Below are 15,306 nucleotides of genomic sequence, written 5' to 3' on the forward strand. Positions count from 1 at the left end.
TTTGTTACAGCAGCTCGAACTAAGACAGAAGTAAAGGGACGTAATGCATACAACATACTCTCAACTGGTTCAGGAAAAAAATAACATGTGTGGATGTATATGCAATATGTAAAGAGAAAGATGGAGAATTTTTTTCATGAACCATCTGTGAGTCAGTTGCAGTCATCATATACCTTTACCTTTTAATTCTTCAGTGTGTATGTCTTAAAAATAAAAACATTCTCTTATACAATTACAGAACAATGATCGAAATCAGGAAATTGACAGAATACTAACAACTAGCCTGAAGACTTTTATTTAGATTTTGCCGACTGTCCTAATAATGTTTATAGCAAAAGAAAGTCCTGGATCATATGTTACTTTCTATCTCTTCAGTTTCAGAAAAGAAAAAGAGTTAAGTTTTGATTTCACTGTAAACTGATGGATGGAATGATCCTAAGCAGAGGTTTCACAAATCCCGTGAAAGAACACAAAGTAACTATCTAATGACGCAATAATGAGGAAGTGATTATTGGGAAACAGACGCATGCATTTCTGATATGAATACAAAACCACTTAGGCATTTTTTTTTTTTTAAAGAAAATAAACACATTCCTGCTGAATGTGACAGCAGGATGACAGAACCTGCCCCATCCCCACAGAATTTGCCTAATCTGGTAGACAGACTGAAACATTATAAAAAAAAAGTAATGTCCAATATGAACCACCCATTATTATTTGGCAATCAAAGGACTGTTATCATGCCTTTCCCATTAAATAAACCCTATTTATTTTCAGTGCTATATTCTGTAGTTCCTTAAAAGAAGTTGTGCTGAATCAGTCTTTTCTTGGAATTTCACTGAAATGTACTAGTCTTTCCCTACTGCATACCACACCTACTAGAGAAAATAGTTTGGAGCTTTGTGCCTGTCACACAAGCTCTTCCATGCTCTGAATATATATTTCCAGAAGTGACCTCTTTTTTGAGCAAATTTTGAAAAGGAAGATGTACCACATTTTTTTCTTGTAAGCAGGATAAATTCCCTAATTTTTGTCAATAAGTATCTCCAATGGAATGGACTGAAAAGTGTTTCCAAAGCTAGCTGTAAACAAATTTGTATTTTGACATTACTATTTTCCTATTAAAAACTAAAAAAAGGAGACCTCAAAGGACATGTGCACTGGAACATTTCAGTTCAATGGCATCCTGTGCACTCTGTGCAGTGATGCTCTGCATGGGCGTTAACACTCTCACTTGCCACCCACATCTCCTCTGCAGCACTTTCCAAGCTCTAGATAAGCATCATGGTATAAGAGACGATGCAACAGTCAGGAGATTTGAGTACCAGTGCAGCTCTGCCACAAATTTTGCACTTCATCTGAGCTCTCTTCCACCTCTAATGGGTTCTGGGTCTATAAGACCACGCCTCCACTCGGCCCCTCCATGCACTCCACTCTGGTTTTGTAATGGACTGACCGGAATGGCAACCCCACATCAACTTCACTTCTCCGGGAATACTCCCTGACACACAGGGGTGAGACCCTGGTGGTTACATCTGCGCAATATGACCACATTTCCTGGGTCATAACTGACTGACAAGAATAAGCACCTAAGCCAAAATGAACAACCCCTCTCATTAGAATTTAAAATTTCAGTGGGGAAAGAATTCAAAGGGCACTGAACGAACGTCCTGGAGTAAAGGTTCATAAACTCCTGACACTGAGGTCCCAATCACTGTGCTATTTCTTGCCTTTCTGACTTTCTGAGACTTGGTTGTTCATCAATTCCTCCTCAGTCCCTCCGTTTTTTTCCTTTTTGCATACCTATCATTCTTGCAATTAATCACCTTTTTGTTTACCTAGACTCCATTTCTGTTATCAACTGAAAGAACTCTAACAGATACAGATTCTACATTAAAAATCTCTTAGAACCTCTTTCCTATACTTACTGGATATTTCTGTTAGCACAGCCTGCTAACTTTAGGGCTTCAGTAAATTTTTTAAAAGTGACTCCCAATTTTGTCAATGTTGTGCATTTGGAACACTGTTTATTATCTTATCCAGGATAAGAGATACCTGGCTCAAAATTATACATTTAGGAACATCAGATTCTAATTGTTTTAACTAATGTCTTCTCAAGTACTCATTAACACACATGAAGACAGACCCCCCTCCCCCCTGCAAAAAAAAAAAATCAGAACTAGTATTTTTAAAAAAGGCAATAGAAGACCACAAATCAACATTCAGACAGTATATGTCTGCTAAGTTTGTCTAAGCACAGAGAACATACTCATAGCCATTAACAAGATTAACTCTTTCATAGAAAGAAAAATCACAAACCAAAAGAGAAGTATTAGATTATTTAAGATTTTAGAAAAATTGACTATTTGGAAAAATAACTCTAGTTAAACTTCTGATACCATATTGTGGCAGAGACCATTAACTGGCCCGTTGTATACAGTCTATCTTCCTTTTAGTAAGAGAATCTCTATTTTAGCTGGGTACATGGCCACCCAGCTACATTTCCCAGCCTCTCTTGCAGCCAGAAGTAGCTGTGATAAGAAATTCTGGCCAATAGGAAGTACAGAAGTGATGGACAGAAGTGATGGGTACCAGGGCTGGATTACACTCTTTGAAAGAGAAATTGCTTTCCCTCCACTTTTCTTTCCCTCTGCCTATGGCCTGAAATGTAGATGTGGTCGAAAATTCAAATGCTAATAAAGACAAAATCCTAAAAGCCTGCACAACAACAAAGAAGATACCTATAACCTAGGACTACCTGCCTCTAGACTTTGCAAAGAGAAATAATTTCTATCTTGTTTGAACAACTTAACTTTTTTCCAACAGGATGTTTTTCTTTTCTTTTTAAATTTATTTTCAATTACAGTTGACATACATTATATGAGTTTCAGGTGTACAACATAGTGATTAGATATTTATATTTACAAAGTGATCACCCTATAAGTCTGATTCCATAGTTATTACAATATTACTGACTATATTTCCTATGCTCTACTTTACATCCCTGTGACTATTTTGTAACGTCAATTTGTACTTTTTAATCCCTTCACTTTTTTCACCCAGCCCCGCAAACCCCCTATTTGGCAACCATCAGTTTGTTCTCTGTATCTAGGAGTACTCTGTTTTAACAACTTAATTTTTATGTCACTTTTAAAGCAACAAAAACCAAAAACTGGAAAACAATACTGAGAGGTCTGCTTCCAGGTTGGAGTGAAAAGGTAGAGGACAAGCCATCGCTTTCACAGAACAACTAGATAAAACCATATAGCTTGATCAAAACAAGAAACTTTTAATAACATTGAAGAGTTGTCTTCAATGCAAAGCAAAAAGGACAAGATGAATTAAAATTCCAGAGCCTTTCCTTGGTAAGCAGAAATTGCTAGCCATTTTCTTTCCCAGTGGTACTGAAGAAGGGCTGCCATCAGGACCCCCATAGTAGAGGCCCCACAGTGTCCCTGGCTTCACTTTTCCTTGCCCTATAGCCCTATAACAATATAATGTCCCGAGAGACTTGACCCAGAACTTGGAACGTCTCCTGCATAGAAAGTTGCCTTGAAACTTATGATTAATGCCCTTATGCAGACTGATCAAAAACCTTCCAGTCTAGCATTCTTTCGAGACTACTCCCACCTTTGTTCCTGGGTTGCTAATGCCACCGGAGGACCATGTTGCCAGAGGAACGGCTCCATAAAGCACAACAGACTCGGGAACAGTCATGCAGTCCCCGAAATACTGCTCTGATTTTCCCTTAAATATCCTAAGCCAGAGTGAGAAGGCAAGGCAGTTTTTGAAGATATTAACCTGCTGCCTTCTCTAAACACCGGTGTCCTGACAACAAACGCTTTTTCTAAACAACCCAACACCTGTTTCGGTTTGTTGACTGAGCGTCACAGGTAACACGAGGCCCAGACTTGGTTGCCCTCTGGTTTCAGTATCTGCAGAGTTTGAGCACGACTGATCATAACTGGGCTTGCCAAAGGCAGAGGAACTCTACCAAGAGAAAGAAAAACCAGCAGAGCTTATGATCGCAGTATAGATTGTTGGTATGACAGACTGAGTTCTAGATGAGCCCCAGATACATGGCCAGTTTTCTGCACAGGACATTTACCAAGTGATGGAGAAGCTGGAGTGCTGGACTAGAAAGGTGAGTTGAAATCAAACACAATCTCACAATGTTTAGGAGATAAAGTCATACTACAGGGAGAGGCTGCAACGAACACAGGGATCCCATCCTTGAGACACTGTGCTCACTAGAATGGACCGAATCTACCTAAAGCTTCAGCCCAGTCCCACCAGCTCGATCTCTGGTTAGATGGTGGTGCTTAGCTTCTCACCATATCTGCCTAAAAGAGCAAAAGGCAAAAACAACATTAACTTTGGTCTCTTCAGGTCTTTTATACATAATGTCCAGCAATCAGTCAAAAACATCTGCTTTCCCAGAGGGTAGAGAGGCAATATGAATATGACTGAAAGAGAGAGAAGGCACAGTATACAGTAGTCTACACATTCGCTTCTCATTATTTCAGCACTGCTAGCTTTGGGAAATCTCTCAGAACCTGATCTTCCCTCCCTTTAATTTCATGTGTCCAGAACTGGAGATTCTCCTAGTTAATTTTTTAACATTTCCAAAACTGCAAAAATATTTTTCATACATCAAAGTCTCCCCTAGGAACCCAAAGTCCCACTCTACCAAGGAGCTCAAAATAATATCATCTCATTCTTTTTACTCATTCGATAAATATTTCATTTCTATGTCAAAAACTGTACTCTGTATTCGATGATGCAAATAAAAGAATCCTTGTCTTCAAGAATTCTGCAGATTTTTTTGAGAGAGAAAAAGGATGCAAAGCGACATTTTTGCTGTTTTTTAAATTGAGGTACAACTGACATAACATTAGTTTCAAGTGTACAACACAATGATTTGGTATTTGTATATATTGCAAAATGACCACCACAAAAGTCCAGGTAACATCTGTCACTACACATAGTTATAAAATTTTCTGTTGTTGTGATAAGAACTTTCAAGATCTTAGCTACTTTCAAATATGCAAACATGATTTTTGAGATAAAAAAGAACAAGGAAACTATTTTAAAGGATACTATTGAAAGAGATTTGTATTTAAACACGCAGAATAAAAAAATGTAGACAAAGTAAGAGGGCTTTCTCTTACAAGTGATCCTCAGGCTGTCTCACTCTTCCTGTGCGCATGAGTTTTAAGCTGACTGACACTTTTTATTTTGTTACCAATTATAGGATGCCATCAGGAGAATGTCATGATCAAATTTAGGTTTAAGAAGTTCCCAAATCCTTTTAAGAAGTTTGCCTTGGGGAAGTGCTATTTTCCTTTTACTCTAAAGGTATAAAAGCTACCCTCAATTCCACATTTATCATTGCCAAGAATTTTAAAAATACCTTTACTACATAAATACGTAGCCATAAACAATATAGCTTTGTCCTTCATGTTTTTAATCCTTACGTACGTATCATACTGTATGTATCTTTTGTGACTTTTGTTTAATGGCATGTATCTAAGGTTTACCCATGTTCATAATATAGATCGAGTCATCTTTTCACTGTTGTATCCATACCCACTATATGGATATTCTATATTGGGGTGGTTTTTTTTTTTTTGGCCATTCTCCAACTAATGGACAACTAGGTTATTTTCATTTTTTTGTTATATTTGTACAGTAAACATTTTTTTAAACATGTCTCCTGTGTCCATGAGCAGGACTTTTGGGAAAACAGTGTGTTAAGGGCTGAACTGAACCCTCCAAATTCATATGTTGAAGTCCTGACCCCAAAACCTCTGAACATGACTTTATTTGGAGACAGCGTCTTTAAAGAGATAATTAAGTTAAAATGAGGTTAGTGCGGTAGGCCCTAATCTAAAATGGCTAATGTCTATAAGAAGAAATCCGAATACAGAAGGAAGACCATGTGAAGATACAAGATGGTAATCTACAAGTCAAGGAGAGAGGCCTCAGAAGAAACCAACCCCACCGAAGCCTTGATCTCAGACCGTCTCCAAAACTATGAGAAAACATGTTTGTGTTGTTTTTAAGCCACCCAGTCTGTGGTACTTTGTTAAGGCAGCCCTAGTACACTAACAGTGTTCAAACTGTGGGTTACAACCTATCAGTGGGTCATGATGTCAATTTACTGGTTTATGATCAGCATTTTAAAAACTGTCAGTTAAAAATTTTCACTGAGTAGTACAGAATAAAGACTATCAGACTGTGTTGCATGTTTCAAGGATAAGCACTGATCTGTGAAACTTTTGTTTGTATGTATATATAAAATCTGTAAAGTACATAAAATATATACAGATGTATGTACTGAGTTGTGATACAAAAATGTTATTTCTTAGAGTGGGTTGGAAGAAAAATGTTTGAAAACCTCTCCTATTGTATACACCTAGATATAGATTCAGTAGGGCAATCATTGTGAATAATGCATCTTTCAGTTTTTCTAGAAATTGCCAAATTGTTCTCCAAAGCAGTATCAATTTATACTAAAAGTACCTATATATGTTTCCATTGCTACATAACACTGTCAACATTTAATACTGTGTTATAGTAATAGCTTTCAAACTGGTAAAGATGAAAATAGTATCTCATTGTTTGAACTTACAATAATTCGAGAACTAGTGAGAATGATTATATTCATATATTTATTTTCCAATTATTTATTTTTCTGTGAATTGCCAGTTCCTACATTTTGCCAATTTTTCTACTGGACTGCATGCTTGTTTCTTGTTGATTAGTAGGGTTTAGTAGTCTGGATACTAACCCTTTACCTGTGAAGCATTGCAAACATCTCCTCTCAGTCTGTGGCTGCTTCCTTCACTTTTGGTGTTGCTTTGTTTGTGGTGTCACATTGTGCAGGTTTGTTTTTTAGGTAACGGCTTTATTCCTTGGCAAACTCTTAAACTACTTTCTCTACCCATGGATTTACCTACCCTGGACTTCACATAAATGAAATTATACAATAGGGAGCCTTTTGTGTCTGCTTTTTACACTAAGCATGTTTCTTTCATCCACGCTGTAGCATGTATCAGTACTTCGTTCCTTTTTACTGCTGAATAATATTCCACTATATGAATATACCAATTTTGCTTATCTACTCATCAGCTGATAAACATTTGGGTGGCCTTTACTTTTTGGCTATTATGAATAACGCTACTTTGAACAGCCATGTATAAGTTTTTATGTCTACAAATTTTTAATTTCTGTAAGGAGAGAATTCCTTACAGAATTCCTTACAATGGGTCATATGGTAACTGTATATTTAATATTTTAGGAACCGTTTTCCAAGGTGGCTGCATCATTTCTTGATCCCAGCAGCAATGTATAAGGGTTCCAATTTCTCTACATCACCCCCCGCCGCCCCCCGACATTTGGTATTATCTGGCTTTTTATTTTAGCTATCCTAGTGGTGTGAGATGGTATCTCATTGTGGGTTTTGATTTGCATTTTCCTAATGACTAATGATGTTGAGCCTCTTTTCATGTGCTTATTGGCCATCTGCATATCTTCTTTGGAGAAATGTCTATTCAAATCCTTTGCCCATTTTAAAAATGAGTTATCTGTCTACCAACTCCTATGGCTTACTAACACCCATCCATTCCTTCAACTTTCCTGAGTTCCTATTACATACCAGGCACAATAAAAACAGTAAATTCTCAAATGTTTGCTGCAGGAGTTTACTAATTAGGCAGCAAAAGGCTGAATCACACCCATGGTCTCAGTATAACTGTATATTTCACTGTAGTTAGAAATTATCAGAAAGCAGCAGACTGATTTACAACAGACCACATTATAAAATGAATCTCCCAACACAGGGGTTATCCCAATCCTTCAGGGCCTTAGAGCATACTTGTACTATTTCTATAGTCAGAAGCAAAAATTATTTTAAAGCAAAAGGAAAAAAAGTCACCTTAACCTTCATAAAGGGTCTTTAAAGTGGTCTTAAGGACAACAAACGTTAAGAGAATTTTTCTTAGATCAAATGGGTCAAGAGAGAGAGCTTACTTGCTTAATTGGTCACAAATTACAAATTATATTATAGAAGCTTTCTTAGAAGCTATTCAGAAGGCAACTGACTTTTGAGGCCACAAACCATGTATTTAAATCAAGGAAGGCACACCCACTCAGAATGCAAACACAGCCTCTACCCATCCTTCTCAATTGCCTATTCTGCCTATAAACACTGCTTCTTTCTTTCAAAATCTGAATCTAATTGAATCCCAACCAATTAACTATCTTGCTCAGAGCACCATGAAGTTTCTAGGGCACCTAGGCTAACCTTTAAAAGTGACAAGTCTGCCTTCCCTGAACATCCAAGTTCTAAAATGCTATCTTAAGAATACAGTGGTTTATATATGAAATACTGGTCTTGTTTCCTGAGAATTTTTATTGAAGTGAATTCCTGAGTACCTCAAATGACTCTGAGATCTTTCATATCCAGCTAGTAAGAATCAAAATGTTCTTCTCTTTGGAACAAAAAACATTTGAAACAAAAATCTAGTCCCACAAGTTGTAATGTAGTTACAACATTATTTTTGCCAAACCTTGAGGTCTTCCGGTGTTTCATCAGGCCCAGCAAAACCTGAACAGGTGTAGTGAACATTCTAGCTCCTCCTCCTGCTCCTGTCTCATAATTACCTTTTCACAGTTACTGTTTCCTCTCAGTGGAAACAAAAGCTAGCAGCTATTTAGTAAACCACCCTTCATTAGTTATTCATTTGCCTTCTAAGTATTGTACAAGCACCAGGACCAGCACTGTGTTCTTTCTACTTCGCCTGTCTTATTATTTAAAAAAGAACAAAACCTGAGCCCCAATTCCTCTTTAAGACAAAACCTTAATTATTTTGGTAGCTAGAGGCTGTCATCCTTCTAATATCTCAGCAAAATTACTCCTAAAGGAAAGAGAGTGAGTTCCAAAACTGTCTCAAAAGCAGATAATTTTCTTTCCATACTTGTTAACTAATTAAGGAAGGTAAAATGTGTGTCCAAATCTCAAACGTTCTAAAAAGAAATGCAAGATCTAAAAATAAAAGTGCTATTAACAAGGAGCTTAAAAAAACCACAGTATTATATTTCAGGTGCAACCAAAACAGAGACTTCAATCAAATGTTAAATCTATAGTAAGAAACTCCTGGAAATTAAGATCACTAAATACTGCAACATGCTGATGAGAAATTTTCCTGCAAATTCTCTGGAGGTCTTTAAAAATAGGATAGAATCATCTATCGAGATTAGTTTTAATAAAGTCTTACAAAGATATAAAGAGACTAAATTACCTAAACCCCCAAAGATTCCTTCCAGCTCTAATTCTGCCAAAGCTTCGGATTCTAATTCTTTCAGTTTCCCTAACGCTAACTGCTACTCTTTACCTCAAATACAGGCTGACCCTCTTCTCTCCGAATAGCAGAAAGGAAAATTTACTGCTGTTATTCTTCCTCATGAAACTGAGTCTACTGTCATCATTAAAAAACAGTACTGATACACCCAGGAGGATGTCTACTGTAAAGAAAAACCCCAACAGTCCTGTGATGTTTCTCCTTTATTCTCACACTACTGCCACACTCACAACACTTCTGACACCAGATTTGGGGGAGGGGAAATATTTTCACACTGGCAAGCAATACTGCAAAAACAACTGAGTGTCCTACAACTGACTTAATTCTAAAACTGCCCACCTGGAGAGAGCGTAACATCCCACAGGTCAAGGGCTCTGTCCCACAAGACTGTCCCCGAGTCCCCTAACTTCAGATGCCAATTGCAAGTCTAGGTTGTCACCTGTGCTTCTCACCAAGTAGCTATAAATCAGAGGTTCTCACGACCTCCTCCTCCAGGGTGATTAATTTGCTAGAGCAGCTCACAGAACTCAAGAAAACCTTTTATTTACTGTTTACCAATTTATTATAAAACGATATGATAAAGGATAGAGATGAACATCTAGTTTGAAGAGATGCACAGGGCAAGGTGTATGGGAAGGGGTGTGCCACTTTCCCAGCACCTCCGTGTGTTCAGCAACCAGGAAGCTCTTCAAATCCTGTGCTTTTGGGATCTTTATGGAGGCTTCATCATGTAGGCATGATCAACCATTAACTCCATTTCCAGCCCCTGTCCGCTCCCTGGAAAATGGGAGGTAGGACCGAGAATTCCAAGCTTCTAATCATGGCTTGGTCTTTCTGGTGAACACACACACACCCTCTTTTATCTCACATCTACCATAAAAAAAAATAATAATAATAACAACAACAAGTATTGGTAAGGATGTAGGAAAACTGGAACCTTGTGCACTGTTGATGGAAACGTAAAATGGTGCAGCCACTGTGGAACACAGTACGGCATTTCTTCAAAAAATTAAAAGTAGAATTATGGTCCAGCAATTCCACTTCTGGGTATATATCCAAAAGAACTGAAAGCAGGATCTGAAAGGGATATTTGTACACTCGTGTTCATAGCAGTACTATTCAGAATTGCTAAAACATGACAGCAACCCAAATGTCCACTAAAAGATGAATGGCTAAGCAAAGGGCGGTATTTATGTACATACAACAGAATATTATTCAGCTTTAAAAAGGAAATTCTGATACATGCTACTACATGGATGAACCATGAGGACATTACATTAAATGAAATAAGCCAGTCAAAAAGAAAATTCTATATGATTCCACTTATGAGGTACTTACAGCAATCAAAATCACAGAGATACAAAATAGAATGGTGGTTGCCAGTGACTGGGAAAAGGGGGAAATAGGGGGATTACTGTTTTACAGGTATAGTTTGTTTTACAAAATGAAAAGAGTTATGGAAGTGGATGGTGGTGATGGTTGCACAATATGAATAAACTTAATATCACTGAACTGTACACTTTAAAATGGTTAAGATAGTAAATTTTATGTTCTGTGTATTTTACCACAATAAAAAATAATGGGGAAAAAACCCTGAAAACAAAAACAATAATGTCTGATTGTTTCACACGCCCATTCTACAGGATCTATTCAATGGAACTCTAAACCCAAATCCAACAAAGTGGCCAGCATATACGGTCTTATGATGGTTCTACTTTCAATTTTTCAACTTAATGATGGCACAAAAGTGATATACATTCACTAGAAACCTACTTTGAATTGTGGTCTTTTCCCGGGATAGCAATGTGCAGTATGATACTCTCCCCGATGCTGGGCAGCAGCAGTAAACCGAATCTCCCAGTCAGCCACGTCATCATGAGGGTAAACAAGTGATGCTCTACAGTGTAGTATTAAATGCATTTTCAACTTATGATGGGTTTATCAAGACATAACCCGAACATAAGTCGAGGAGCATCCGTACATTCATCCCTTCAAATACAGAAGCATAGATTCTGCAGAGTGTAGAGATCTTACAAGTTTTTAACTTCTCTTCTGTTCATTAAAAGACAAATATTGGGATATGTGAGGAAATGAACTTATATCTCAGGGTTAAACACCATGTTATACTCTAAATTTATATTTTAGTGAAAACATGACCCACATCTGTGCACTTAACACCCTAGGTAAACTTTTATGCATATCTGGCAACCTATCTCCCAAAACCTGTGGGAAAACAGGGGTTGGAGCACTAGCACACCACTTTAAGACAAAACGAAAACGTTTTTTCAATATTTTTAAGATACTCTTGTACTTGTGAAGTTACCAAAAACCTCTCTTTTGCTTAAGAAAAGAAAGGGGGAAAACCTCACAGGCAATATTCCTCAAATTAGTGTACAAAGCTGCATACCTAAAGTCTGTTTTAAAAAGACTTACAAAAGACTTTCTAGAAGCAGCCCTAAACATTCTTTAGGGCATTTCATTAGACTATTCTTCCAAATGCCACCGTGGTGTCTTGAGTGGAATTTTTCACTAAAATATATTAGAAAATGTTAAGCCAGATGTTTAAGCCATATACATTTTTAAGTTTCATTTTAGCAACTTGAAATTTCTTCACCTTATTAGTCAGCAATCTCTGAAGAAATATCATACTTACAAAGACTAAATTGTTAGGAATTATGGAAGGGAGGAATTTAATTTACTACTAAACCAGAACATAACTTTTATGTTAAGTGAAGAGATCACTTAAACACAGAGCACCTGTGTGAACATCTTTCTCTTGATTTCCTTTTCCTTCTTAAAAATCATAATCCACTCATTCACCTGCAGTGTATTCTCTGACTCCTCCCCGTTAGGTTTCCCTGTTACATTCTATACCACAATATTGTCTTATTAGCCATTTATATTGCTAGGAAAACAACTCTTTCCACTGCTTATAATAAACCGACTCTCATCACTTCCTCTCTCACACATTATTTCTTTAAAAATGAAAGTAAATCTTTTGAATTTGTGTATTATGCTGCTTACACCTCACAACTTCAGTGGGGGTCAAGTCTCTTGTATGTATTCCCCCTCCCCCCAACACTTATAGTCTTAGAGATATGCTTTATTTTTTGTTTCATACAAATGGCAACAGGCCTATCTATCATTATCTACTAATTGGGAGGGAGCCTGCCATATATTTATGTTAAAGCCAAATTAAATCACAACAGTCACACAGCTGCTACAAGGGGGAAAAAAGTGTCCTTTAATATATGAATAAGATTTATAAGTATTAAAGTCAATTGCAAATACAACGCTCTCTTCCAGCAACACTGATCTTGCATCTTTTTAACGAACTCATCTTCTAAAAACACATTTCAACAGAATATCAGTCAGTCCAGAGAACTGGAAGGTTGATAATAATTACTATCTTGAACTGAGAACTTTTCAAAATATTTCAGAACTGCCTGGACTTGGGTGGTGATTCATTCGGCCTTGGTTAATTAGAATAGAGTCATCACAAGTCACCACCAGATTAAACAATCCCCTTGTCTGATAGAAATATTGCTCAAAGGGACCACCCCAAGTTGGGGTCTCTTAAGAGCAAGATGCTTTTGAGGCACCGGCCCGGGTTCACTTCCAGATCTGTGATCCAAAGTCTTGCTTGTAGAAGGGGTAGGTATGTGGGAGAAAAAGGCTGAGTGGGTTTCCGCCTGGTACCATCTCCTAACTTTCTTTGCCTCCTGAGGACCCCAAGATGGTATTCCTTGGAGAGCCTCAAGACTCTAAGAGGAAGCAACCATTTCGAGGGCATGTGGCGGGAGCCTTCAGAGAAAGAATCAAGAGCCCTGAGTGGTTCCTCCTTGTCCTGAGGGGTCACTCCGTGCCTCCCCTGGAGGGGCCACCCGCACTTCTGGCTGGATCGGGTAGAGGAAGGTACCCGGGCTTTGAGCAGAGCCCAAACCTGCGGGGACAGGGGAGGAAGACCTCAGGCGAGGAGAGACTGGGGAGCCCCTGAGCCGCCTTTGAGGCTCCAGGCTCGGGGCAGGCCCCGTCAGCGCCCGGACACCTGAGCCGCGCCCGACGTCCGCTCCGCGGATGGTCACCGCGACCTCGCCCCGCCCGGCCGCCCCTCTGCCGGCTCCGCACAGGCGCCAGCTCGCGGGCGCCCGGCCCCACCGTACCTGGCCGGCGGCGGCGGCGCTGCTTCTCACGTACCCGTTCCGCACTTCCCCGTTCGCCACGCAGCCGTTCGCCCGCACCGGGCGACGGCAGCAGCAGCCTCCTGGCCCCGGTCGCATGGTCCCGGCAGCACCCGGCGAAAGGCAGGCTCTGTAGGCAGCAGCCGAGGCGGCGGCGGATCCAGGTCCCGTTCCGCACCCCACCCACCTCCCCGAAACCGGAAATGGCTGCACGCTGCCGCCAATTCCCGGCCCGGCCGTCACCCGGGGGCGGGGCCCGCTCCCGCCACGGCCGCGGCTCGCCCGAGGCCGCGCCGCCCACGCGGAGACCGTGCGGGGGCGGGCTGGAGGGGGCGGGAGCCTCGGGGCCGCCGACCAATCCGGAGGAGCAGGAGGCGGGGCCCGCGCCGCGGCCTGGCCCGTCACCGGCGAGAGTAAAGCGGCTCGCGGGTGTCGGAGGGCTGCTGCCGGCGCTCGTGAACCTGGCACCCGGTGGGAGGTCCAAGTCGGGTCGCAGGAAAGGCTTGGCGGCTTAATGGTCCACACTGAGGAGGAGGCGGGGCCCAGGGACAAGTTACTCATTAGTGAGTGAGGAAGAAAGGGGGCCGACCTCGTCTCCAGAGCGAGTTCACTGGTTCTGGACAGGTGGCGCCCTCTCTCCTTTGCCTCCAGGTGAATTCTAGGGTTTAATCCCAGGCCAAAACAGGGCTCCTTTACTTAACTAATTCCTCTGTGGTTGTTTAAAGAATAGCCTTTGCGACATTCTCGCACCAGTCTTCAGTATATAGTAATACATTTCTTAAGTAATAATTCTGTCCCTATCAGTGTTTTCTGTTCAATTTCCTTTAAAGAGCACTTCCTTGAAAGTCAGGAAACTTGGTCTCGTTCCAACTCTACCAATATCCGGAAGCTAAACCTTGAGTATTTAACAACTTTGGGAGCCAAATTCTTTAAATGGAGTTAATACTTCCTGCTTCATAGACTCATTGCAAGAATTATATTAATAAAGCATTGTTCATCTATCATAATACCCGACCCATACTAGGAGCATAATAAACATCGTATTATTTTCTCACTCCTTTAGCTCTATCTTCCTCCAGGGATTAGAAAGAAAGGAAATGGATATACATTATAGCAAAGATACTTTGGGTTACCGTAAAGAATTCAGTGTCATAGTTAAGAGTATGGACTCAAGTCAGGCTGGTTTTGAATCCTGACTATGCCACTTACTAGCAGGGTGACTTCTGTCTTAATCTGTTCCGTGGGGTTAATAGTTGTCCTGAGGATTTAATGAGTTTGTACATGCAGTGTATTTTGTACAGGACATGGCAATTAGTAAACGTTCAGTGTTGATTGTTATTAATTGCTGAATGCAGCTATGAAAGCCCCTGCATTCTCTTGCTCCCATTCCCTGGGAGCTTTACAAAGGGGGTCAACAAGTTAGCAGTGTTGCATGATTTAGGAGCTGAATAATTAACAGCAGGTGGGCAGAGCAGATATCCTCTTTGAGTCAACAAACACCATGATCCCAAAGGAAGTTTGCTATAGATGTATGAAGCTGAAAAAGAAGCATATGGTTTGCGCCTCACCTTCTAGGGAGAGACGACATGTACAAATATAAAGTAAACAACAACAAAAGGCCAACTGAAGGCTGGAGAGATTAGGCAACAAGAGTTCTGATGAGGAAGGCAAGATGGCAGTGATGAGTCTAGACTTTCTATCTAGGAAGCCTTCAGGGCAGAAATCTGGTTTGAAGCAGGGCTAAGGAATTTTAATTGAAG

At 39.9% G+C, this 15,306-nt stretch overlaps 1 protein-coding gene across 2 annotated transcripts in view; it reads right to left on the bottom strand.

Moving 5' to 3' along the window:
* The window catches only part of SPTLC2 (serine palmitoyltransferase long chain base subunit 2), an 82,639-nt gene extending 68,896 nt beyond the window's left edge, over positions 1-13,743 (bottom strand). The window contains exon 1 of one of the 2 annotated variants that reach the window (XM_039883928.1): positions 13,529-13,743. In XM_039883928.1, coding sequence (XP_039739862.1) covers positions 13,529-13,645 — 117 coding nt within the window. In that variant the 5' untranslated portion in view covers positions 13,646-13,743. Of the gene's footprint in view, positions 1-11,138; positions 11,357-13,528 lie in introns of those variants that run through there. The other variant, XM_039883926.1, reaches the window with a different exon arrangement.
* Between the last annotated feature and the right edge of the window lie 1,563 nt (positions 13,744-15,306).

Source organism: Pteropus medius, unplaced genomic scaffold, assembly GCF_902729225.1.
Source record: "Pteropus medius unplaced genomic scaffold, Ma_sr-lr_union100, whole genome shotgun sequence".
NCBI lineage: Eukaryota > Metazoa > Chordata > Mammalia > Chiroptera > Pteropodidae > Pteropus > Pteropus medius.